The following is a 27,975-nucleotide window of genomic DNA, read 5'->3' on the forward strand; positions in this document are numbered from 1 at the left end:
TGTGAGTCATCATCCCCCTCCAACAGCCCTCGCCCTCCTCCAAAAGGGTGGGTCATCTACGGTGACGTCGAACGGTGACGTCGAACGATGACTGGACGAACGTTTCCGTCCACTGGGACTCAAGGGGGGACCAAGGGCTTATAAGCAGCGGTTGCCGGCTGCTAGAGAGTGCTTGTCGTCGGGAGCTGATTGCTCGTTGTCATGCCACAGATGTACTAGTAAGCTGTGTGCTCGTAAGCTGTTTGCTGTATGCGTCGTCTTGTGTACTCCATATGGGAGTCACGCTAGACTGTCGTTGTATGTCTTGTTCAAAATGTTAATATGTAAATAAATCCTGTTCACCGAGTTCCTCTCTACGACCTTCAACTCCTTCAAATGGTGGCAGCGGCGAGATCGTCCGACGACTCCTACATCTGGTTGACAGCGGTGGGATCGTCCGACGAATCTAATAATATTCGGACGGAAATTTCGGCGCGGCGATAAGGATGCGGACTGCCGATACAATGGTAGAACGGACTATATAAAGCAGACTGATGCCTGTCTATGTTGAGCCTGTTTATGTCTAAGTTCTTTCTATCAGCTGTGATCTTATTTCTGAGCCACAATTCTTGAGAAAAAAATGGTAAACAGCACATTATATGTGCGAGAAAGGACAAAAAGAACGACAAGGGCCCAACAATCAAGCAACTGTGACGTTGTTGTTGTGTTGTTGTTGTTGTTGTTGTTGTTGTTGTTGTTGTTGTTGTTGTTGTTGTTGTTGTTGTTGTTGTTGTTGTTGTTGTTGTTGTTGTTGTTGTTGTTGTTGTTGTTGTTGTTGTCATGTGCTCCCCTTTGGGCCACAGCATTAGATTTTGTTATTTTTAGAGCGATTTCTTTATCATTTGTGTTGTTATCCCCCACCCTGCTGGGATGCTTTTTGGGCAAATGTAAGTATGTAAATAAATAAGTAAATGTTACAGGTATCCGATGACTCATTGCGCCCAGTTTCTCACAACCTAGCATACAATCTAGAGCCTTGGAACGAGTCATAAGTACTTGAATGCGACTCCTATAACTGGAAAAAATGAGGATATGTGCTTCTATAAGGAAGATAAAGAACGGTAAACTTTGCAAAGGGCAGTAGATGCTTAAGCACCATAAGCTCTGTTTTTGGTGTAAAGTCGCTGCAGGTCACGGCCCTCGTCTTCACTACATACAGCTCCCGTGGAAAAACGAGCCATCCTGACAACTCAAGTGAAAGGCTGAATCACGAGTTTATATTGTCACTTGGTGTCAATTGGCAACAGAAATCGAGGTAGCGGGCTAACTGCACTACGGCTACTAAGTTTTCACGTGCTATCGCAAGAAATACGCGGACAAATAAGCTATCAGACTCGCATCTTGCGTTAAAAAGTTTCATTGCTTACAATAAAACCCCAGACTTAAAAGCGTTCCCGGCATGTTATTTATGACATGTACCTGATATCGTTAAAGCATAAACTCTGTGCACACATATTTTTATTACACGACACCGATAAAACCTACGCATAAATCTTGCATAACGTCAAAATTAAGCCGCTTGAAGACATTGAGCCTTAGACCCACTACAAGTTTTTTTTTTTTTTTTGTACAGAAACTGCATTTGACTCGGTCCTTCACAGTGGAATTCTCGAAGCTTTGGGTGGTCTAGGTCTTGGAGGGCGGCTATACAAATGCATAGCGAATTGTTCACAAGAACAACAGCTATTTATGACCACTCTTGGAGGGTGCACTTCATATTACTCAGTTGAGGAAGGAGCCCTTTTCCGACGTCGAAATTGCCAATAAGTAGATCGTTGTCGCGACTGATTACACGACTCGCTGCGCAATCCCGCCTGCTTTACCCGCAAGCTATGCAACTGAAATGGCGAATTTCCTTCTGCATGAAATCGTCCTCTATCACTGCGCACCCTGGCAGCTCCTCACCCGAGTTGTTGAAGACCTACTTTGCTCCTGTTCTCCCGAGCACAGGCTTTCCACCACCTGCCACCCGCAGACAAACAAACTCACGAAGTGGCTCAGTCGCACGTCGACATAAATGCTATGTACGTTTCTGACGACCACAGTGATTGGAATAGCACGTTATCCTTCGTGACCTTCGCCTATAATTCGTCCCGTCACAAGAGTGCTGAGTTTTCGCCCTTTTACCTTCTGTTCAGCCGCCACCCTACCCTGCCGTTTGCTTCCTTCCTCGACGAACACTGCCCGTGAATATGCTCAAGACGTCTTCGCCCGGCGTCACACGGCTCACCAGATTGCCGACTCCCGGTTCACTGAGTCTCAGGCCACGCAGAAGATCCGCTACGAATGCAGACATCGGGACGCCCGATTTCCTCATGGCTCCGTTGTCTTCCTATAGAAACAACGTCACCGTATCGGTTTGTCAGAAAAGCTGCTGCCGTGCCACACAGAGCCCTGCACGATATTGCATCCGCTCGGCGATGTTAACTATGAGATCGCTCCACTAGGCTCGCCTGTCCCCACGGACGTTGTACATGTGCCTCGGCTGAATCCTTATTACTTTGCCGCGAGTTCACTTTCCTTATAGTTAGCGCCGAGACGACGTCTTTACAGGCAGAGGTTATGTTACGACGTAACCAAGAGTGGCGCCGGTCAGAAAAGGACGATTTGACGTCGTCTTGGTAGTCGGTCTTGGCAGTCATATTGTTTATGTCTCTCTTGTAAATATTGTAAATACAGCTTTATATGTGACTTCCGCAACGTAACATTATGCATGGCAGCATTTTGGTTTCTGAACATGAACGCATGGCGAACAGGACAAAAAGTTATGCAAAACGATACAGCGATTCCCGGTATGCGCTACTCCGGAATGTCATTATTGATAAATACAGCAGCAATCACCTCGCTCAAGTGTATACCTTTTGCTTGCTACTCTCTTTGGTTGCTGCTAGCCATAGCCAGCATCACCTAGTAATTGATCTTTTGCCGTTCCGTAATCTTTGTTTCCCTTCATACATATGTCAGTGAAATTGCAAAGAGCTAATTGCCGTGCCACCGCATTAGCGTAAGTCTGCTATTAAGAGCCAATAAATAGCAAGGCTACGAAGTCGCCGAGGGTAATCGTATCTGAGAAGCGGACATACGTGTGCAATTGAGGCGTACCGTATACATTTCCCTAATATTCTCCTCTGCCAAAACACTCGTACATCGGCACGCTAGCAGCTCAAGCATGGAACAGTATAGTAATACTTACTGAGCACAGCAGTGTCGGGCATCCCTATTTGGCTGACTCGTGGCAACGATCGGGTCAGTTATTCGTAGTTTTACCTTCAGGGTTTTGTGATCGCGTGGCCAAAGTCTTCAAGGTTAAATTGAACTGGAGCAAAGCGCGATGAGAACTGCCAGTGAGCAGAAGAGAGCATTTATCGACAAGACAGCGGCGGGTCTCTTGGACAGACTACTAGCATCATGAATCGCACCAGTAAGTCAATGTTCTTTCCACATGTTTTCGTGACACTTATATGGATGTAAATCTTGCATTATAAACTACAGGATATTATAGCCGTTTAGCAATATTTTTTCAGAAAGAGAAACCTAATTTTTTAGAACGCTGACCTTCAAAATTATTTTGCTAGTACGGTGTCAGAGTACTACATTTCTCTACTTTCGCGGGAGTAAGAGCTTTCTCAAACTAATATATAATGTGAATCCTTCTTATCTATTCCGTTTGTTCTGCGCCTTTAGAGCACAATATAAACTACTCGTTTATTTATGTACTAGTATGTGCAGTGGTAGCCTTTGGAAAAGCATAGTACCACACTACTTAACAACAAACACTGATTTCCGATTACCGACCGCCCCTGAACTGCGTAAGGGGCAGTAAAAAAATAAATTAATGCATCACTTTTCATTATTTGTGTTCTCTTATTTACCAATCTACTAATGTGTTATACCTAACAGTGAAACCGTTCAGCGGAATGCACATCCGGGTCACGGCACTGAATGTAAGTTCCCCTTTCATAACATCTGGGAAATCGCTTGCAAAATTATTACTATACTTTGTGAAGTTTGCACTCACGTTGCGGACATGCTGATTTTAGGCCTAAGAGGCGCAATTGCGTGGGCAAATAACTTCTTGGTAAGGGCTTTTAAGCGACAGTCTGCCAATGTAGCAGAAGAAAGATACTAAAGAAAGGAAATCGCAGTTGAGTGTTATGGATAGCCTTGTGACCGAATAAATGAAGTAACTAGTCGGTATAGAGTAGTTTCTGCCTTCAATGGTCACGGGCACTTCTATATCTTCGTTAAAGGTAATCGTATAACACTTGCTTTAAATATACATGGTCGCAGTCTTGACCGTGAGGTGGCAGTGGTAGTTCTGCGCCGGCATCCAGAGCTAAATATAACCCTCAAACACCTGCAGTAGTGCCGGTGATTTCAAGGACGTACTACTGCTGCTAAAACGCGTCAGCAATATTCGGCGTCGGGCAACTTCACGCACTAGACGATGCGCGTTGAGAATATTTTGGAATGTGACTACACAAAGCCACAGTTGCACAGCGAAAGGACATCCTTAGGAATACGATATCTCAGCCCCATTCTCACCTCATGATGATCTCGAACCCATTTTCAAGTGAAGTACAATGTAACGGAATGCGCTATCGCAACCAGCAGACAATCCTTTATAGACGAGAACCAGAAAATTTTGCTCGGGTCATCTTCCCACAATGCCATTTTATTTCGCCGCATACATTCAAACGCTAAAGGCCTCTTTAGAAACGAAGTCACCAACCAAATATGCAGAATGACAAGATATTATGGTCTATAAAATATCACGAAGTAAAGCATAATTGATAGAGCGAACTTAAAATAGTCCACGGAACAGTAGCTCCCCCAAAAGTGTTAGGGTGTAAAAGAAGTAAAAAATATATTTACAGGATATTTACAATGACTGTAGCAGCTGACAAGATGGTATACAGCGCGTGAAGTTAAGAGCGTCGTCTTATTCGGACTAATTTTAACACGTTTTCTTCGTCAGCCAGTCGCAGTATGAAACAATGAGTAAGAATAAAGTTGAATATCTCTATATATCAAAGCCGCACCCTACGGAATGAAACAACACGCCATCAGAAAACAAGATCTAATACACGTTAGACGAAATGATAGGGAAAACACGCAACAACTTAGAAAAAGTGAATGTAGACGTTGAGTAAACACTGCAACCTGAAGATTGGGAAGATGTACGCATTTATTAGTAAGCTTAAAATGTGCTATTGGCATCCTAAACGTACGAGGGTGTTATCGCGCTGCATATAGTGAGAAACAGATATTTTCGTTATCTGTACTTATCACTGTGTTGCAATGTATTTCTTGCTGAATATGTCGGCCTATGAGATGGGGAATTTTTATTCTTTCCTTGTGGCAGTGGCTGCCCTGGATAGCGCTGAACTGCAGCAGCAATACCAGAACAAAGGAGATGTACGGTCCGATGGCGAACATGATTGAGGTCCTCTCTCAGGAAGCTGGCTTCACGTGAGCATAGCCTCATTTCAACACCTGCATTCTATTTCAAGCCGGCTAAGCGCTTACGTGCCGATCCTGCCACTTTCGTACTATAGCGCACAAAAGGACTGCGTAGCTTACAACCACTTTGCTAGTTGCTCAGTAATTTACAAGGTTTATCAACTCAACCACAAGGGTGTTACGTTACTTCCGGTGTGAAAGATATGCTTGCCGCCGATGAAGAACGAATGCGCCATTTGCTGGAGTCTGTTGCCAAATTTACTGATGTAGCGTTGTCATTGTGCCGTACAACGTGCCTACAATCTCCTTCGGTAAAAATTCCGTCGACATAGCTCTGCGAAATGAGACTGAAAATGGCGCAGCATAAATGAATACAATGCCCACGTTTGAGAAAATGTTTCTTCCTATTGACATCCGCCTAATCTAAACTATCTTCTACACGATGGCTTCATAATTTTTCATGGATGAATACTGTTCCCGAGAACATAGTCATTTCGGATTCACGCGATTATTACCTCCTGACACGCTTGCACATACAGAGAATCTGTTTCGTAGGCCATACACTTCTTTCAGAGCTTCGGTGGTTGTGTTCTTACTTGTCCCGTCGTCGGCCCACCTAGATTCTGCCCCCAAAGCAGATTGCTTTCAGGATAAAACGCGTGAAACCGCGCGTTGCTGCCGAAGTACAACGCCTTCCCTCGACTAGCCTCCCCCTGGTTCAGTACGCGCGACGAAAGACGGCACGCTTCCTCCCCGCTTTCCTCGCTCGAGCGCGCTAGATTGAGCCGCGATCGTCGGCTCACCCTAGCACGCTTTCACTCGCACACGCAGCATACGGCGTGCGACGACGGTGTTATCGCCCTTGGACTTGATACGAAGCATCACGGCGACGGCGACGGTAAAAATGCGCCTGGAGTGCTCATGCAATTGCTATCGCAATAAAATGCAGCAGATCCAACGAGTTGGAATCTATATGCAGTGAAGCTTTGTGTGAGTGCATAAGGAGTCGAAACACGAGTACGCGCACGCACGCACACAAACATACACACAAACATGCGCGGGCGCACACAAATTATACCGAGAGTCAGTTTGAGGTTAGGGGGTTGGTCTTGCTGTTGTCGTGGGGCCCAGTTTGTGCGACTACAGCAAAGCGCAGGACAATTTCATACGTCGCTGTATCGGCCAATAACGGGAAACGAAGGACGTGGGTGGGTTCTGACGAGAACAGGGGACGCGGGAGACACCCACGCGTGGAAAGAAATCGGATACCCGCGGTGGTTGCTTAGTAGCTATGGTGTTGCGCTGCTAAGCTCGAGGTCGCGGGATCGAATTCCGGCCACGGCGGCCGCATTTCGATGGGGGTGAAATTCGAGAACACCCGAGTACTTAGATTTAGGCGCACGTTAAAGAACCCCAGGTGGTCGAAATTTCCGAAGTCTCGCAATACGGCGTGCCTCATAATCAGAAAGTGTTTTTGGCACGTAAAACCCCACAATTTAAAGCAATCGGATTAGTGGTTGCACCGTAGAAGAGGCGCCATGTCGCACCCTCGCTCGGAACAAAAGGGAAGACGGTCCGAGCTGAAGGGGAGCGTTAGGAGGGAGTGCTTGAGACCACCGCCGCCGCTAATGCCCATGCGATTCCCACATGTCCAGTCGACCACCTCGATCACGGAAATTGGACGATGTGACACGAGAGAGAGAGCAGTGATTTTGAAGGAGAAGAAGAAATAAGTGCAGCGCCGTAAGTGTCTCTCAGAGGAGGACACCTCAACAGCACTGCACAGGGAAAAAGGGGTGTGGGGAGAAAAAATGAAGGAGAGACAGACCAGAAGAAGGTGACGCGACACCGTCCATCCGGTTTGTGTGTCAATGTTTGGCATCCGCGCGCGCCTTCTGAGAATGCCTTGTAAAAACGGCAGTATCTTTACGACCAGTTAGCCGGCTACGACCGATGGATGCGTTTGTGTGCGACCGCCATCGGGTCCCAATTATGGTGTTTGGATTTCAAGCGAGCCGGCCCACAGCTGCACGGACGACAAAGTTTTCTTGTACTGGCAGGGCAGCCCACTGTCTGGCAGACATGCTGTCAATAAGCCGTGGTTTCGTGGAAACATTCTGGGGGGGGCAGCTTGCGCGGTGGCCACTTGCAGCAGAAAAGGGGAGAATATCAAGGCGGATACTCGGAGCCTAACGTAGGGGAGAGGGAGATGACACGTGTGTTGACCATGTTGTAAAGTGTGCCCCTGTTTCCACCAATGCCGTGTGCGGCACGAAGCTTGTGCTATTGGTTGCAACGGGGCGAACTCACATGTTTGACTCGTTGGTTTGTGACTATTTTGCGCAGCTGGTGGTTTAAAAAGTCATGTTTTGGCTGCGTGGGGGAGAGCGAAATTTCGAGCTTGAACTCGGTCAAACGCCTCGGTGTTAGAATAAAACGTCTCGTTACCGGACAACGGCTGCCACCGTGAACTCGAATCATCGAGGGGCGCCGACTTCGGACGTTAAACACCTTAGCACACACAAAATTGTCTTTACTTGCGCACGTGTTGAAGTCATGAAGCCGGCCACAGCGCTTACATCTCGGTTCCCCCGCCACAGCACGTAGCTACATGTCCGAAGCCCTGGCACTTACAACAGAGAGGTGGTCACGGTGTCGCCGCAGTCTACAAGCTCGTGTCTGATAATGCCGAGGTTAGCCTTCTCGAGGGATTCAGAATTTAGAGCAAATGTGAGAACCGCAGAGTCGGTGAGCTTTGACTTCCATTCATATTAGAGCAAGGCAAAAATCAACAGGACTGACGCTGAACCCCAGAGGCCATCTGATTTGTCATGCAACTAGTGTTCGTTTCATGGGCGTCGCTATCGACACGATGTTACCGTGGCGACGCGCGGTTGGCAGTGTTGCTGCATCAGTGCAAGGATTCAACGCACTTCGACGCATGGCAGGTGTACGTTGGTGAAACAATGCTATGCTCGTACTTAAGCTTAACGCTGTACTGATAACAGGCCGCATTCTCTATCACCTGCTGCTGGTATCACCATCATCGAGTCAGTTCGAACGCTTAGAGCCAGTACATAGAAAGAGACTTCGCTAGGCAACGGGAGTTCCTCGGGCAGCCTCAAACAAGAAAGTTACTAATGAAGCACCGTCTCTTCCGCACCGCCTTTTAGTATCTCAGGCCTTTTTGGCACAGCTACTAAGGATGGGCGAGTGCCCCGCATGCACAGCACTTCTTCGGCGGCTAAGTGCAAGAACTTGCTGTGATTTCCATACGGCGCTGAATGCGTTCCGATTTTTTAGGATTGAAATGGCCTAAACGGCGTTGTCTCGAACCAGCGTGGTCTTTTTCAGACGTGACCTGCAGCCTCAGTGAACCCCAGCTCTCGGCGAAACGCACCATTTCAACTGCCGAAATAAAGTTACTTGTACTGGACCGCATGAGCAAAGCGTATCAAAGCCACGTACAAGTGTACACAGACGGCCAGGTCGTCGTGTGAACAGATAGCTGCGCAGCAGCATTCTCAACACTCTCCCTTGACGTGTCATGTTCTGGCCACCTGGATGGCGTAGTTTCATGTGCAGCAATAAAAAGCGCCTATTTACCACTGTTTTGCGAAAACTACGGGCCTATTCTGCACAACACGTCATGTTGCTGACGGACTCAAAGTCAGCGTCACAGCGACCACATCATGGCCTACCTCGAGAGAAGTTTACAAGGCAATCTATGGCACTGATTAAAGGTCTAATGAGCAAGGGATCTAATGTAAAATTTCAATGAATCCCATCCCATGTAGGCATTGAAGAAAACGAAAAAAGCTGGCGCTGTTGCAAGGCTGGCGCTGACTTGTGTCCCATAAATGAAAGCGCCAAAAATTTTTCAGAATTCTAAGGATGCAATCCGCAATCACTTTAGGGTGATCCAAAAGACTCCACACGCAGCCTCTGTTTTCCATGGACTTACGAGAAAACCACGCTGGTGCGCCGCATCAGAATCGACTCCGCGTATACAGCCCGGTTTGGTAATTCAAGACTGGACGTTGCGCTTCGCCGCTCTGTGCCTTCTGTGGTGATATCGGCGGCACTGAACATTTCATTTGGCTACGCCTGCAGTTCGGCACAGAAAGAAGAACGATGGTCCACAGCCTCCAAAAGAGTGGTCTTATGCACTGGACCATTGAAGATGCCGTTTTCCCCGGAGGGCCCGCGACAATCAGGAAGTGATTGCGACGGCTGCTGATTGCTTTCATGCGGGACACGGGGTTCATCGACACCTGGTGACACACCCTCGATCTCAACTCATAGAAGGCTCAGGCGAAACAATTGGCGGCTATGTACACTGGGCTAACTCCGCCGGCTGCAACACCACCACCACCACTATGCTGTTTACACTGGAAATTTAAAAAAGTTGAAGTGAGAAAATACGGATTAGGCAGCCGCCGTTGGTGCTTCTAATGTGCTTGCCCTCGTGTTGTCAGGATTTGCAGAAATAATGTAAAAGTATGAAGTATTAGCCATGCGCGTCCGCGCAAGAAGGACGCAGTGAGCCTTCAGCCACAATAAAATTTTAAGTGAAAAGGTAGAGCCAACTCAAAAGAAACCTCAAATAATGTGGGTAACAGCATGTGATAACCCTTTAGAAAGAAAGGGGTGAAGGGAGGCCATCGCATCGCCGGGAGGAGGGACTTGCTCTGCTCACCACTCCCTGGAATACTTCGGAGGGGCCCAGCCTTAGCCGGCGCCTATGACTACCACCACTCCACTAGAGAGCATAAAACTTACAGAGATAATCTGCCCATTGTGGAAGAACGGCGGTGGTGCAAAATATGTTACAGGCAAAATGATGTAGATAGAACCAAAGATTTCACACTTCCGAAATGTCCTCTGACTACAGCATTCTCACATTTCGCTCATTTTCATTTTTCAGCTATAACATGGTTTGTCCAGACGAAGGAGGCACAGGCATAGCCCTTCCGAATGGAACTTGGATAGGTCTAGTCGGCGACCTGTATAGAAATGTAAGTAACTGCCCACCGAGCGAGCCGCCTCTGTGGCTACATATTTCATAAGCAGCCCCTGTACTAGCGGGGTTTTTTGCATTCGATGTGTAATAATCAACAGTGGAATAGTAACAAATATTCATGCGCTATTCCTGTGCTTTGGCAGTTTTTTGCATTGTGCAGTAATATAAGTAATGCACAGTGTGACCCTGCGAGTTGGAAAACCATTCCAACTTAACGAGCTAATTATAGTTCGTGAAGTACAAACCAAGATGTATGCAGTGAAAGATATGCAGGGTAATATCATCCGCAATCTCGAAGGCATGTAAAAGCAACGGAAGAATTCTATACTGACCTGTACAGTACCCAAAGGAGTCAGGATACCTCCATTAGAAACAGCAATAAACAGGATACCGAAACTCCTCCTTTAACTAGCGATGAGGTCAGAAGGGCCCTACAAGACGAGAAACGAGTAAGAGCGGCAGGAGAAGGTAGAATAACAGTCGATTTAATAAAAGAAGGAGGAGACATAATGCTTGGAAAACTGGCGGCTCTTTATACGAGGTATCTATCGACTGCGAGGTTCCCAGAAAGCTGGAAGAAAGCAAGCATTATACTAATCCACAAAAAGGGAGACGTTAAATAATTGAAAAATTATAGGCCCATTAGCTTACTCCTAGTATTATATAAAATATTCACCACAATAAGCTCCAATAGATAAGGGCAACACTGGACTTTAGTCAACCAAGAGAACAGGCTGGCTACAGGAAGGGATATTCTACAATGAATCACATCCATGTCATTAATCAGGTAATCGAAAAATCCGCACAGTACAATAAGCCTCTCTATATGGCTTTCATAGATTACGAAAAGGCATTTGATTCAGTAGAGATACCAGCGGTCATAAAGGCATTACGCAATCAAGGAGTTCAGACGCTCTACATAAATACATTGAAAAATATATAAGGACATTCCAGACCTACCTTAATTCTACACAAGAAAAGTAGGAAGATAGCTATAAAGAAAGGGGTCAGACAGGGAGACACAATCTCTCCTATGTTATTCCCTGCGCGTTTGGAAGAAGTGCTCAAGTTATTAAGCTGGTAAGGCTTAGGAGTAAGGATCGACGGCGAATATCTTAGCAACCTTCGGTTTGCCGATGGCATTGTTCCATTCAGACACACTGCAGACCAGTTGCAACAAATAATTAAGGACCTTAACAGACAGAGTGCAGAGTAGCGTTGAAGATTAATATGCAGAAGACAAAGATAATGATGAATAGCCGGGCAAGGGAACAAGAGTTCAGGATCGCCAATCAGCCTCTACAGTCTGGGAAGGAGTACGTTACCTAGGTCAACTAATGACAGGGGACCCTGATCATGGGAAGGAAATTCCTCAAAAAATAAAAATTGGTTGGATCGCAACGGCAGACATTGTCAGCTTCTGACTGGAAGCTTAGCATTATTATTGAAAGGGAAGGTGTAGAATCAGTGCATTTTACCGGTGCTGACAAATGGGGCGGAGACTTGGAGATTGACGAAGAAGCTCGAGAACAAGTTAAGAACCGCGCAAAGAACGATGGAACGAGGAATGCTAGGCATAACGTGAAGAGACAGAAAGAGAGCGGTTTGGGTCCGAGAGCAAACGGGTATAGCCGATAATGGACATGATTCTAATGGACATGAGAAAAAAATGGAGCTGGGCAGGTCATGTAATGCGCAGGTATGATAACCGTTGGACCATTAGGGTTACACAATGGGTACAAAGAGAAGGGAAACGCAGTCGAGAACGGCAGAAGACTAGGTGGAGCGATGAAATGAGGAACTTCGCGGGCGCCAGTTGGAATCGGTTGGCCCATGACAGGGGTAATTGGAGATCACAGGGACAGGCCTCCGTCCTGCAGTGGACATAAGATTGGCTGATGATGATCATGATGAGGATGATGATCATGATGTAGCCCAGTCAAGGAACGAAGACACCAGAAGGCAAATAAAGAAGATACACACGCAACGTTATGTGTATTCCAGCAAGCCCACAACCAACAAGCCCCACATGGCCACTCTCGCCAACTTGAGGACGATGTAAATGCTTATTCGGAAGCAGCTCTTTAGCGCCGCACTCACTGCCAACGCTCTCTAACCATGTAACGTCCGCATGATCCCGCGTTCATGAAGAAGACAAAAATTAGGTCCAATACTTTGAAAAGAAACCGCCGCAAGTGGTATTGAAAAAGAAAAATTTGCCGAGTATTTTTCTCACAGGTAACCAAAACGGAGAACTTACACAGGCTTTCGGGGTGCGTTTTTGCGGCTTCTGAAAAACTTCTTATCTCATAGGCAACAACTTGTGTCTATTGGAAAATTTCGTAGCAGCCTGACCGAAATTAAAGCTGGCGTCCCCCAGGGTTCAATTTTAAGTCCGTTATTATTTAACTTATATTTTAATGATTTATCTAATGTTGTGAACGTCAAATTACATCAGTATGCTGATGACACTGTCCTTGTTTCACACGTTCGAAGTTACACTGACGCCATCTCTTCTTTACAAATGGCAGCAACAAGAGTGATGGACTGGTTTCAGAATAATGTAGTCCATATAAATGCGTCGAAAACTCAACTAACCTGTTTGCACAACCCTGTCAAGCAAGTTACCCTATCTTCCCCGTTATATTTGCACACATCACATTGCAATCCCTGTTCGTGTGCCCCTGTGCAATATGCTTGTTCAATTAAATACCTTGGTGTCTTTTTTGACAGTGATTTATCCTGGAACTCTCATTTCGCATATATTTGTCAAAAACTTCGCGCAGTGTCTTGTGTTTTGTATAACATAAAATTTTACATGCCATTGTCTGTCCGAAAGCTTGTAGTACATGCCTTATGCTACAGTGTAATCCGGTATGGGATATCTACATATGGTCATGACGCTCAACATTTGGTAAGCCGGGTCAACTCCGTCCTTCGTGGCATTCTGAAGCATGTTGCTTATGATGTCTCCCCCAAATCTGATGCGTTCAAAACTTTGTCTTTACCTGATTTCAATTCTTTGCTGCTTGAAACTGTTATCTTAAAACATTTTTGGTTAAGTCAGTATAAAATTCCTTATGTGCCTGTCCGTTCCCTGAGACCAAAGAATCCTTACATTACATCCCGCTGTAAGACGAGATATGGTCGAAGACTTCGTAGCTACTATGTCCCAGCAATGTTTAATCTACTTCCTCAAAGCATACAAGATGTGAAAACGAAATATGGTCTTAGAAAGGCTCTTAGACACATGAATGCGTGATTGGAAGCCTGTCATGTGAGTGTGTGTGTGTGTGTTTTTTTTTTCCCTGTTGTTTAATAACGAGTTACTGATGGCTCTGTCGCTGTCTGCCAGGCACTGCCGTTCAAGCCCACTGTGGCTTTGGCAGGCCCGATTCTTCCACTGTACGTTTCTCAGGTCATCAATAAAGTATTATTATTATTATTATTAAAAAAGCAAACAGCGCATATTATTGTACAATGTCAAAATTAAAAGCTGTTTAGGAGCGATGATATGCATTTCGCATGTCCAGCGAATGTGAGCCATAGCTTACTGTAAGGATCCGTTGGTCATTCAGGGCAGTTTCGATCAATCAGTCCCAACTAGCGCACCATTGCCGTTTGTTGCTTCAATAATCACACTTAGTCGATGTAGTAGCTCCCATAGCCTCTATATAGCGACGAGCACTATGGACAGAGCGCAATTCCTGAAAGCAGGTCCATAGCTGCTTTCAGGTATGGACCTGAAACCTCTTTCGGTTAGCCCCACAATGCACCAGAGCACACGGTAACTGTCTCAATCAATGAATGACGACTCAAGCGCCACCTGAAGGCAATAAAAAAAACAAAGTTCTCTAGACCCAAAGCACATTTTGGAATACATGTGAAGAGAAGCTTTCGCCTAATTGATGCTACCAATCTGCTTCTCTTCTGCAACGCGTTTTGCAGCTTAGCGATTGCCTGCCTAGCGACGCCTACCTAGGAAATTAATGAGAAGCCGAAAACATCGCCACGCAATCCATGTTATCCAGGCTGTTGAGGATAACTCTGTCTCCATGATAGGCCCACTGTTGAAAACACCAGCTCCATGACCAGCCCAGTTTATCAATTGCATTATTTCTAGAGTCGGCTATACTCAGCAAGAAGCCGACCAAGCAAACGCGGTAAATCACAGAAAAGAAGACACAAGAAGCTTCGATTTATTAAAGGAATTAGGCGCTTGAAAGCATATACTTGCTGCTCTCAGAATATGCGGTGTCGTTTCTTCTTTTACCATGTAATTCAGTAAAAAAATAGAGGCGGCAACCTGTAGTCTGTAGGTAGTTTACAGACTGGGCTACATATGCAGGCCGATTCGTAATACGAATGCTGCCTTGTGTTTAAGCCAGTCGCTAAAATAGAAGCAGCAGCAACAGTCATGTTCAGCAATGTCCAGGAGCTTACACCTGGAAAGCTTCGTTTCAAAAAAAAAAACACAGGAAGAAACTGTCAAAGTCATTGCGAGTATGACTGGGGAAAGCAGGGAAGGCATGTATACAAGCCGGTCTACTCCGTTACCCACCTTTCTGTGTAGATCTGGCGCACATATACACATACGCTCTCGCAGAGAAATCGGTTTCCTGCACGAAATTTAGGGAAGCTTGGATTGTCCCTTTCTTTTTTAGTAGAGTTATTTTAGTAGAGCTCTCACCATTCCGCATGCAGCTCGCTTCATGATGGTGGCCTGGTCATTCCAGAATAACGAGCGCCACGTTATTAGATCGACGTAGCGGTTGATCGAGAGCACTTAATTGATTTTATTTTACCTGCTCGCCCATGCAGTATCCAACAGCACCTCGTCACGGCGCGGGGGACAATATTACCGTGCTTCACCCAAGCGCTGAAAGTTCCAGCGCAGTACTGGCACCTGTTCACGGTCTGTACTGTGCAGCTGCTCAAAGTTGCAGAAATTACCTCGAAAATTTCGGGGATCTCTATAACTTTTAGTATTACCTTGAAATATACCTGCGTTCGTGTGGCCCGTTATCTCGCATTTGTTTCGCGCCTCCTGCACGTAGTATAAGATGCCGTTTCCCGTCACACCTCGCACATGGAACTTGTGGGAAGAACAAAAATCTCCATACAGTGACCTCCACGAGGTGTTTTTCACGATCGCCGCGCTAACTCAACCAACCCTTCCCCCCTCCCTATAGCCCCCCCCCCCCCAATGGGAGGCGCCTCTTTTCGCATGATTTGTGCCTCACGTCAACTTGTTTCTTTACAGAGGGCTGACATTGTTATCACTCCGATCTCGGTGACATATGATCGTACCCAAGTTGTCAATTTCTCTCCACAAATAATGGCGGAGTACATGGCCATCTTGGCCGGATTCCCAGACCTGGTGGAAATCAGCGCCTTTGGAACACTCATGGCGTTTCACTGGCAGGTAAGCAGGAAAAGTTTCGCTTGCGTGAATTCGAACATGGTTGAGTACGCTGCTAAGAAGCATATTTCTACTGTAGACACGAGAAAAAAAAAGAACACGAATATATCGCGCAGCAGAGGATAGATTTCGGCACATAGCCATAGGTAGGCATACTGACTCACGAGAACCCCACCTGGAAGATTCTAGCCCTATCGTTGCCAATCTCGAGGATCGGCGAAGATCGGGTGCACACCCAGTGGCAGATTACAAATCGATAAATCAATGAAACCCAGCTAATAAAAAAGTATGATATGTGCTATTCTATCACCAGATCGATGTGTTTCAGAAATACTTGTGAGACGACTTTATTTACTCAGGTGTTATGTAGAATTATTTTCAGTTATGCTGTACAGATGTACTTAAGAAGCCAACATAAGGAACCAGCAATGACACTAAGGACAGCATCGGGGAAATCATCTGCAGGCCTTAAGTGAATAAAAGAAATTATCAATAAATTAAAATGAAAGAGGGTGAAAGAATTACCCAGAAATTCCTCTGGGAGTGGTCTAAATGCGTAAATATTGTGCCACTTGCTCACATCCACGCAGCCCGTTGTCATTGCCAATGCTATGAAACTTGATCCGGCGAGTACAAATGACAGCGCTGCGGCGACACGAACACGTGCGGACAGCGCCGCAAGGTGTACTGACGACGCAAACAAAGTACTGCAGGTGATGGTCCCAGGTGCACTGATGGTGTTCCGAGTACCATAAGCCGTTATCGCCACTTAGCGTTTTATCCATCCGCGTCGAACCCTTATGAACCTTGACGAAAAGTACTCCGGCGGCGGCACCGTATAGCACGGCCGCACGGACCGTATCTCGAAAGTGATCTGCGATGCTGAGAGAGAGTGCCGACTGCTGATAGCTTCGCGCGCTGTGTTCTCGCCGCTTGGCATTGAAGAGAGACGCACGGGCCCGTATTTTGATAGCGATCTACGAAAGGGGCAGAGGGCGGCGTGAGCTGAGAGCTCCGTCAGTGCTTCGACATCGCCCCTACGTTAGCGTTGAAGCGAGAGGCAGCACGCAGATGAATTCGCTCCCTGCTGCGCGGGCGCTATCTTGAAAGCATCTTACGGGACTAAGCACGGACGATCGTTGCCACCTGGTACGCATAGAGATGCTAAGACATTTAAAACAGCCGGTCGCAGGTGGGATATGAACCCATGTATTCACATTACGCGTGCGATGCTCTTACCAGCTGAGCTACCAAAGCGCCGTTTTCTTATCAACATTCATTCCCATTTTTTGTCATCTCTTTCATTCAGATAGGTACTGCAGATAATTTCACCTATGCTGTCCTTGGTGTCATTGTTGACTTCTTAGGATGTGACTAATAAAAATCGGGCTTCACGGGCTTCCTCTCCTCCAGTTGTGTGTGTCTGTGCGTGTGTGTGCGTGCGTGTGTGTGCGTGTGTGTGCGTGTGTGTGCGCGTGCGTGCGTGCGTGTGTGTGTGTGTGTGTGTGTGTGTGTGTGTGTGTGTGTGTGTGTGTGTGTGTGTGTGTGTGAGTGTTTGTGTGTGTTTGTAACCAGAGAAAGCTTCGCTATGAAAACTAAGCGAAATTACGCTCTCTATGTTCAGCTACTGCCAAGCTTATACTGTATATTTTAGTAGTAAAAAGGGACCACGGATACGGGAAAAAAAGTATATAATAAGCTACCTTCCAAGAAAAGCCAGCGGAAGGCAGGTGAAGAAGCCTGAATTCATTCATGTTTTCCCTTGATGTAGTGCATGAAACTGCACTTAACTGCGCATCGATTGCACAATAGCGATGCGTCTTACGAAACAACGAAATTGCCTCGAAGAGATTGGCGGAGCTTTTTCATTGTGAAACAACCATCGCGCAGCGCTCTTGTAGAGTCGAGAGATCGCTTGCCCAGACGAACAAAGCCAATGTCAGTGTCTCTTTCTCTGCCACGACGGTATTATGTTTAGAACTTTGCGCGTGGCACAGCTGTGTCTCTCGCCTACCTTTTGACATTTTTGACATTACACGTCTTTCAGTTGGGTCAGCACAGGAGAAAACTGCATGCAAAGAGAATGAGTAATGCTATTATCGCTTATATCTTTGCAACAGTACTACCCACGCACCGTACATTGATATCGTTGTCTAAAGGGGAAAAACATTACTCAGTCAAGCATGGGTCGCGTGAACAGATGGCGCCGTAGTCGCGCCATGCATGACGCAACTGGAGCATCATTAATTACCTCTCGCTCGGCGTTCAGAGCATGGCTCAGCAGTACGTCGGTCGATCTGAGCGGCAGTGGCCGCGTTTAGGATAGCTCATTCTGCCGTAGTAGGTATAATTTATCAAACTCAAACCTGCCCTTATTAGGATTTATAAGGGCTAGAAATGTGGAAATTTGGCGCAGCAATATTGGCGGCCACTCGGCTATGGCAGCCCCGGCGTCCGACACGCATGCAGGCTACAGAAATGGCAAGATCAATGCTAAGACCGAAACACAAGAGGGATGCCAACTCGCGCCCACCGCTTTTTATCATTGCTGGCCGACTCACGAATACGAAGCCAGCAAGAGATTTGAGCGCAGCATACTCACAATAGGTGTTTCGCAATTGCTCGAAGCCTAAGCTTCGCTATGCGTGAATAAACGCCACTCGTGTGTGTGGTTACGTCATTGCTGTGCCCTATAGTGCTGCACACGTTCTGCAGCATGCACAACACGTTTCACGTACCCCGCTGCGACCTGCGTCCCCGACACAGCCTACCCTATCATTTTTTTTCTTTTCGAAGGTGTGGGCGGGCCTGCTATGCTCTTTGGCGGTCTGTGTGATAAGTGCTGTTCTGTTGGACGCACGTGTGCGCGCCAAACAAGGCTCGAACATTCGACTGGGGCGACTCCTTGAGGAAAACTGGTGGCTGTACGCCTCGGCCATGTTCATGGAGTGTAAGTGGCAATCATATTAGATCTCTTTCAAGACGCATGTTTGAGCCTTCGATTATTTTTTAACTGTATTTGGTTCCCACATACAAAGAATCAGGGTGTGACTTACATTTGCGGATATTAAACATGGAAATAACTCGTTAACTGTATCTGACACTCCTAACAGTACTAGGGCATGGCGTCTTTGTTGGATGTCGCACTTTGCACTCCCATACCTAACTGAATGCCTGTCGTACGCTGCACTTTTCTTTATTTTGATATCTTAAGTTTTATAAAACAGCGTTAGTGCCTAGGAACTGCGTTATTAATTCTTTCCAAAAAGATGGCATTTCTATGCTGCCACGAATTGTGTAGTATATACCAGATTATTTTATTAAATTTCAGTCATGTGTAATTCGAACTACTTCAGGTTCGTAGTGGTTGGAATAACTAATGTTTCTGACCAAAATTTCTCGTAAACGTTGGCTAAAATTCTTACTTCAGTGTGCGCTTGATCGCATGAAGTTATTGTACATCCCGAAAAGCAGCGATCCTGGGTTTTTTTTTTTTTTTCAACGCGTGATTGACGCAGCTTGAGCATATGCCTTGGCTTAAGATATTCCCCCCCCCCCCGTTTTGTCCCCAGACGATACTGCCCCATAATGCAGACACTGTTCATATATATTCATTCATTAATAACATATATTCAGATAATTCAGACAGCGCTTCGGCACATATAATTTATCTTTAGAAGAAATGACGTTACCGCTATACTCTAAAACAAAAAGCCCGCTAAAAGCCGTCTAGCAGTAAAATTCTGCTAGGGGAATTTTTTAATGTGACCGCTTTTTGTCGATATATGAAATGATGAGTGCAAAATAAAAGTTGACCCATCATTTGAAAAAGTGCAGTTTTCTTACTGAGGGCAAAACGTGCATTTGTTGAAGTGTGAGTCATTAAATATGCTTTATTTTTATGCTAGTTAGCTTCTAAGTATTGTCTGAGCGCTGCGGGACACATACTCACTCTATCGTGTAAATTTACTGCTGATAATGCACGCAATGATAACAATGCACATTGGTAGTAAAATCTGCACGACCCTTTTAGAAAAGCGCGACGTCCAATTTCTAGCTCAAGCTACTTGCAACAGCATCATAGCACGTGACGTGTTTATCTGTTGCGGTATTATACAGTACTTATTGAGGCTTCCACATCCTCACAAGAGCGCTATTGTGCTGCAGAACTGCTATTGTTTCACAGTTTGCAGAAAACACATACCACGAAGTTAACGCGCCTTGCCTCCATCAACAAAATAGTTTATGTAAGGAGCTGCTACAGTTTTATGTATTTCAGATATTAATGCAATTCAGATCTTAATGTTATATTTTGAATTCCACTTATTACAATGATTACAAGGTGGTGAGCAACACTACAACATTTCTTGGACAAGGCGACAGCCTAACTTTGCCAACTTGCACCAGGAGCCACCTTAACATGGAACACCCAGCATTTGGAGTTTTGCTCCAAATGCACCAAGCATTAAGCTTTGCTAAACGGGGCTTCCGCTCGCTGACAAAACCCGTGCCAAGCCGCGGCATTGAGAAGTGTATTGAGCCACGCCACATCTGCGTAATTTGGGGCATAAAGACGCTTTTGATTGCAGTAGCTCGCTACTAAATGAAGACAAAGAGGCTTATTCGGACTCTGGCGCTTGTCCTGAGGGTGCGAGGAGAGAAGCAGGAGAACTAGGCGCTCGCAGGGACGGCCACTTGTGTCCTTCTCTGATCGCTACACTATCGAATCTGAGTCACATTCATGAAAACGTTCTCACACTAAAACTGTTCGTAAGAGCATATTTCAGCCCATCGTGATGTTAGACACATTGGTAAAGATGGCGGCCGGCCAATTGCGAAAACCTATCACGAACAAACAAATTTGTCAGTTCGGCCCCTGCTTTCTTTATTTTGCAGCATCTATGCGCACGCCCCAAGACTCGGCTGGACGGATGATTCTCGCCAGCTGGTGGCTGACCGTGGTAGTCCTGATGAACGCCTTCACGGGACACATGAAAGCCACCATGATGATTTTTCCGGAACCGGAACGCATCGACAGTTTTAAAGATCTGTCTCGGCGCACCAATATTCGCCCTTTCCTTTGGAAAGGTGGAGCCTATGAAAACCTGCTCAAGGTGAAAAAAACTTCAGCACACCATTTCACATTGCAAATCGTCATAATTCTCCTTGCAATTTTGCGTGACTACAGTATGCGCGACGTTGCCATTGATCTCATCAAATTTTTTATCTGCCATAGAAAACCGTGCATTAAAATTGGCTACATTATAAACTGTATACAACTGCTGCAATGGAATGTGGTGTGCCTGAGAGATCGTTTTTGGGGCCGTTGATGTTGATAGTCATGTAGGTGACAGGTGCGATGTGCCGAATTTCGCTGTTATCTCTGCACAAACACTAATCACTAAAAAACTATGCGAAACACTTATTTGTTTAAACTTTAGCAGTATCTGGATGTAAATAGATTAGATGGCCCATGCCCGGTGACCCAAGTTGATGGGACCGTTAGTTTCTAATCCGTTTTCATCAGCACAGCAGCTCGATACTACATACATAACCCCATGTTGTTGTTGTTGTTGTTGTTGTTGTTGTTGTTGTTGTTGTTGTTGTTGCCTGTAGCACGTGTGGCTCCTACCCACGATGGGGGATTGGCCAAGAAATCGGTGGATTATTTCAAAAAAATATGAGGATAAATTTCCTACTACCTATGGAATTAGCAATGAATAGCGCAGTATTACCCATTAAAATGGAATAAACAATGACCTAAGTTGGTGGAGAAAACGTCCGGCAGATAAATAGTCCTCTGAAAGTGCGTGACGTTCATAAAGAATGCTGATCGCCTTGAAATTTTTTGTATGTTTTTAAATGCGGATTGATCCTAAGCCAGCTTGAGTAACTGAGTACTCCATGGTCTAATGGGTAGAGGAGTGAGCTGTTGCGCTGAGGGTGCCGGATCTTAAATGAACCGATGGATTAACTTGGGCCACGGGTTAGGTGGCGCTAGGTATGTTCCGCTATTCAATGAACTTCTGTGATGCCAACTTTGGTCACAGGCTAGGCTCCACTCGTGTTGCGCCACTCTTCAACGAACATCTTTGACGCCAACTCGAGTAACTATGTGCCATTTAGTATTCACCGCACTTCAATGGCAAAAAAAGACATGTCATTTATCCGGAGCTGGGTGGAACCAAACTCGTGGCATACATATTGTTACGTCCAAGCGCGTCAAAGGGACGCGGGAATCAAGAAGAGAAGGGAAGAGGAGAACGAAGACTGTGCAGCGGCCATTCCTGTTCTTCGTAGCCTGCCGTTCCTGCTCTCGCACGCCTCAATAAACCCCTTTTCCCCGTGCTTGTAACAAATTGGTGGACGGTGCGGGGTACACCTCGTAACCACGGAGCCTACGCTGCTACAACTTCGCCGAAGCCGTCGACTTGCCGGACTTCCGCCACCCTCACCTGCCATGCCTGAATACGCCTGCCAGATTCCCGAAGGATCTGACGCGGCTTCAAGGCCAACGCCTGGTGTTCCGTGGCAGTACTACCGGGTGCCACTCACTTTCGGAGGAAAAGCCGGAGAAGATGTCGACGAGTGGCTCACGAACTACCGAAGGGTGAGCCGATCTAACGGTTGGAACTCGACCGCACAATTGTCCAACGTAGTGTTTTCCCTCACCGACACAGCGCTCGTCTGGTATGAGAATCACGAAGACACGCTCACTTCATGGGAGCTTTTCGTCGAGGAGATCAGAGCGTGTTTTGAAGACTCTAGCGCAAAAAAGAAACGCGCTGAACAGACGCTTTCGCAAAGAGCTCAGATTCCCGGCGAGACATGTACGACTTATATTGAAGAAGTGCTGAAACTGTGTACTTGATGAAATGAGCGCTACGAATACGCGGACGAAAGAACACATGTACGACAGACAAGGCGCTACTTCCAACTAAATGTTTTTTGAAGAAACAGAACTTTAAATAGATGCAACCATGAATGGCCCAACGTGACATCACCACCTCCCTATCTCTTCAGAAAAGCTATCTCTTTTTCAGTAAGCGTCACTGAAGGGGAACTAATGCACGTGCCCTCGGCCTTAGCAATGTAAAAGGCTTCCAATATCTCGCGTTCTAGTCTATCTCTAGACCATGCCAGAAACCTGGTGTCGCGAAGATACGGACGGCAATTGTGACGTTTACAGTGTTCCGCCAGATGGCCCCCCGCATTGTTATTTACGGCCCAATTGTGCTCACGCGCCCTTTCATTAAAACACCGTCCGGTTTGCCCGATATAAACCTGTTGGCAACTTAGGGGTATCTCGTATACGACATTACTTTTGCAAGCAGTGTACGGCGCTGCATGTTTCTTGGAGCATGGTTGAAACATGCAGCGCCGTACACTGCTTGCAAAAGTAATGTCGTATACGAGATACCCCTAAGTTGCCAACAGGTTTATATCGGGCAAACCGGACGGTGTTTTAATGAAAGGGCGCGTGAGCACAATTGGGCCGTAAATAACAATGCGGGGGGCCATCTGGCGGAACACTGTAAACGTCACAATTGCCGTCCGTATCTTCGCGACACCAGGTTTCTGGCATGGTCTAGAGATAGACTAGAACGCGAGATATTGGAAGCCTTTTACATTGCTAAGGCCGAGGGCACGTGCATTAGTTCCCCTTCAGTGACGCTTACTGAAAAAGAGATAGCTTTTCTGAAGAGATAGGGAGGTGGTGATGTCACGTTGGGCCATTCATGGTTGCATCTATTTAAAGTTCTGTTTCTTCAAAAAACATTTAGTTGGAAGTAGCGCCTTGTCTGTCGTACATGTGTTCTTTCGTCCGCGTATTCGTAGCGCTCATTTCATCAAGTATGCATAACCAACTCACCCACATCAAGCTTCTGAAACTGTGTAAAATAGTCAACTCTCAAATGTCTGAAGATGACAAAGTTGGACATTTGTTAAAAGGAATAGCCGAAGACGTCTACAATTTTTTGATCGGCAAGGAAAGTTTGGATTCCGTGTCTGACGTCATTCGCCACTGCAGGACCTTTGAGACGCTGAAGATGCGAAGGATAATACCGAAGTTTGGTCGCCTGGCTAATGTCACGACGGTGGCAAGTGTAGACCCGAGCTCGTGTGTTGACCTTCCATCCACTATACGGCAGATTGTTCGCGAAGAGTTGCTCCATCAAGAAGAGATGTACCGTTGCACACCCGGCATCACTGGCGCGTACTCACCACACGAGATGAGAAACACGGCCGTTTCGACATCATGGCAACCCACGGTGAACTCAGCGACCATCGAGTATAGGTCTACCCCACAAACGAGAGGGACCATGAGCTATCAAGGTCATGACTACGACCAACGCCCACGCCACACGCACGCCTCCCAGCGGCCGATGCCTAGCCATGATGAATGTCACCCACCTGCTGTCTATGCAGTCGACAGCAACATGCGCGACTACATGGAAGAACATCGCAATTTGAGGCATCTGCCGGTGTGTTTCCAATGCGGTGTCGCGGGCCACATAGCGAGGTTTTGCAATCGTCGCCCAACAACGTGGAATGGTCGATCCGGATCTTCAACAAGGCCCACACCTCCTACGAGGACTACTCAACAGCCGTACACCACCTCTTGGTCAGCTGGCGTCCCTCCCGGCAACGATTACTGGCAGAGAAGCTTTCGGAGCCGCTCGCCGGCATCTGACAGGAGTTTGACACCACCGCCAACTTCTCGTGCGCCACGTTTACGTCAATCTCCATCGCCAGTGCGCCGCTCCGCCTCGCCTTCACAACCGGAAAACTAGCTAGCGCGGCCGATGGGGGTGAGGTCGCTCGACACGTGCTATCGACAGAAATGCCCCCTGCAGTTGCTATGATTAAGAACAAAGTGCATGTACTTGTTGATGGTGTTTCTACTATGGCTTTAGTGGATACGGGAGCAACTGTATCCGTAATGAGTCTCGGTTTTAAAGGTCGGTTGGGGCGTAAAGTTGTATTTCGGTGGGACCAGGCTGCAACGTTTTGAGGAGTGAGCGGCGAGTCGTTGCGCCCTGTTTGTGTGTGCACTGCTGACGTATCCTTGGCTGGTGGAGTTTTCGCGACAGAGTTTGTAGTTATTCCCCGATCGACGCACGAAGTGATTTTGGGCATCGACTTTTTGCGACAGTGTGGTGCGACCGTCGATTGTCGCACGGGGGAAGTTTGCGTCGATGGCCATGTTTCGTCCGGGCTCTTAGAGGAGACTTGCAGTCAAGGTGAACTTTGTGTATCTGCAGATACTGTTGTGCCTGCGTCCACCTCTGTGTGCGTGCCGGTTGTGTGTCGCGGTGAAGTTCCAGACAGTTTCGATGCCTCCGTAGAGCCACTGCTTCTAAATTGTATGAAGAAGAACGTTTTTGTCCCTCATTGAGTGGTTTCTATTGGCAACGGGCGTGCTGGCTTGTGGACGGCCAACTGCTCAGCAGAACCTGTCCTGCTTCCAGACGGCTTGAAACTCGCCTACTTTACAGAATACACGTCTTCGTCCGTAGCCGTACTAACAGATCCACCGTGTGAACCTGCTGACCTTCGCAAGGTTTAGACAAAAAGCTTCTGTCTATGATAAACAAGTCACTCAGCACAAGGGAGCGCCATACCTTGGTGGATACGCTTTCTAAGCATCTGTCAGTGTTTGACTTTGCGCAGCCGGACAAAGCGTTCTCGATTCCCGAGTCACGAACACGCCATACTATCGATACGGGATCTGCGCGCCCGATCAGGCAAAAGCCTTATCGCGTGTCGCCTAACGAGCGGTAGATAATCGGGGAACAAGTGAGTGACATGATGAAAATGGAATAATACAAGAGTCCTCGAGTCCTTGGGCAGCTCCGGTCATACTTGTCAGAAAGAAAGACGGTAGCTGGAGATTTTGCGTCGATTATCGAAGATTAAACGCCGTGACTAAGAAGGATGTCTACCCCCTGCCCCGGATTGATGATGCAATTGATTGCCTGCATTCGGCCTCTTATTTTTCTTCAGTGGACCTGCGCTCAGGATATTGGCAAATCCCGATACATCCGGCAGACAAGGAGAAAACAGCCTTCATAACCCCGGATGGATTATTCGAATTCAATGTGATGCCATTTGGGTTGTGCAACGCTCCAGCAACCTTTGAAAGGTTCATGGACACAATTCTGCGTGGGTTAAAGTGGAACATCTGTATGTGCTATCTTGACGACGTTGTTATATTCGGGCGCACATTCAATGAGCACAATACGCGCCTGGATATTGTCCTCGACTGCATCAAAAACGCTGGCCTGGTTCTGAACTCCAAGAAATGTAACTTTGGTGACCGTCAAACCCTTGTGCTGGGTCATCTTGTTGACAAAGACGGTATCCGGCCTGATCCCCTCAAGACGGCAGCTGTCGAGGCATTCAGTGCACCGCAGTCAGTGAAGCAACTTCGTAGTTTTCTGGGTCTTTGCTCTTACTTTCGCCGATTTATTCCTGGTTTTGCTGACGTCGCTTATCCTCTGACAAATCTGCTACATAAAGACGCCCGGTTTGAGTGGACACCCGAGTGCGATTCTGCTTTTCGTCAGTTGAAGTTCCTGCTGACCTCCCGACCTATCCTTCGCCACTTCAATCCTACTGCGCCGACAGAAATCCACACAGATGCTAGTGGCGTTGGTCTGGGTGCCGTATTGGTCCAACGCTATGACGACCGTCAGCACGTGATTGCTTATGCAAGCCGCTCATTAAGCAAACCTGAACGAAATTACACGGTGACAGAGCAAGAATGCCTTGCTGTAATCTTTGCGGTTCAGCGATTTCGCTCGTACTTGTACGGACGCCCATTCCAAGTCGTCACAGACCACCATTCCCTGTGCTGGCTCGTCAACCTTCGCGACCCTTGTGGTCGCCTTGCGCGCTGGGCTTTGAGGTTGCAGGAATATAACTTCACTGTTTCCTACAAGAGTGGCCGAAAACACGCTGACGCAGACTGCCTTTCCCGTATGCCGCTTGCCACGACGGACTGCGACGCAGACGATTTTGATCATCTCGTCGCTTCTGTGACACCCGCTTTTCCAGATATTGATGCGTTCAAAACGGAACAACGGACAGACACTAAATTGGAGCCACTCTTTACTTCTGCCCATTCAAGTGCAACAAGCAGCTACTGTGTACGTGACGGGCTCCTGTACAAAAGGAACTACTCAAGCACGGGTGCACGCTTCCTTCTAGTGGTGCCGGAGCGTCTCCGGCCAGCAATCCTTCAGGCTATGCACGATGACCCTACCTCCGGGCACTTAGGCACTGTGCGCACACTTTATCGCATTCAAGAACGCTTTTACTGGCCCCGGATGCGACATTCGGTTGAGTTTTATGTCGCCAGCTGCATACAGTGCCAACGTCGGAAACGCCCAACCACTGCCCCATCTGGTCTCCTTCAACCTGTGCCGCCTTCCAGCTCACCCTTTCGGCAAGTTGGAATTGATCTGTTAGGCCCTTTTCCAAAGTCATCTAAGGGGAACCGCTGGATAATTGTCTGCGCCGAATATTTCACACGCTATTGCGAGACGGCGGCTATACCATCAGCAACTGCCACCGAAGTGTCGCTTTTCTTACTTCACGCTATTGTTCTACGACATGGACCACCTGGTGTTATCATAAGCGACCGGGGACGTCAATTCACGGCGGATATAGTGGAAGAGCTTGTGCGTTTGTGTAACTCGCACCTCAGGCACTCGACGCCGTATCATCCGCAAACGAATGGCCTCACTGAGCGCACTAATCGAACGATCACAAATATGCTTTCCATGTATGTTGCGTCCGATCACAAGAATTGGGATGAAGTTCTACCGTTTATTACTTACGCATACAACACCGCCAAGCACGAGACAACCGGCTACAGCCCCTTCTTCCTTCTATATGCTCGGCCGCCCCAGTATACGCTCGACACTGTCCTCCCTTTTTACCACCACGACAATCCTACGGTCGCCGATACGCTGTGCCTCGCTGAAGAGGCTCGGAGACTTGCGCGTCTTCGGACTTTGGC

The 27,975-nt window shown here is 47.0% G+C and overlaps 1 protein-coding gene across 1 annotated transcript in view; it reads left to right on the forward strand.

Moving 5' to 3' along the window:
- Positions 1 to 3,318: 3,318 nt before the first annotated feature.
- Positions 3,319 to 27,975, forward strand: part of LOC135915604 (glutamate receptor-like) — a 35,149-nt gene continuing 10,492 nt past the window's right edge. Inside the window, exons 1-6 of the mRNA XM_065448718.2 lie at positions 3,319 to 3,460; positions 5,405 to 5,511; positions 10,430 to 10,520; positions 15,789 to 15,950; positions 18,744 to 18,897; positions 20,844 to 21,061. Of these exons, the coding sequence (XP_065304790.2) occupies positions 5,456 to 5,511; positions 10,430 to 10,520; positions 15,789 to 15,950; positions 18,744 to 18,897; positions 20,844 to 21,061 (681 nt within the window). The 5' untranslated portion in view covers positions 3,319 to 3,460; positions 5,405 to 5,455. The remainder of the gene's footprint in view (positions 3,461 to 5,404; positions 5,512 to 10,429; positions 10,521 to 15,788; positions 15,951 to 18,743; positions 18,898 to 20,843; positions 21,062 to 27,975) is intronic.

This window comes from Dermacentor albipictus, chromosome 3 (genome assembly GCF_038994185.2).
Source record: "Dermacentor albipictus isolate Rhodes 1998 colony chromosome 3, USDA_Dalb.pri_finalv2, whole genome shotgun sequence".
Classification (NCBI taxonomy): Eukaryota; Metazoa; Arthropoda; class Arachnida; order Ixodida; family Ixodidae; genus Dermacentor; species Dermacentor albipictus.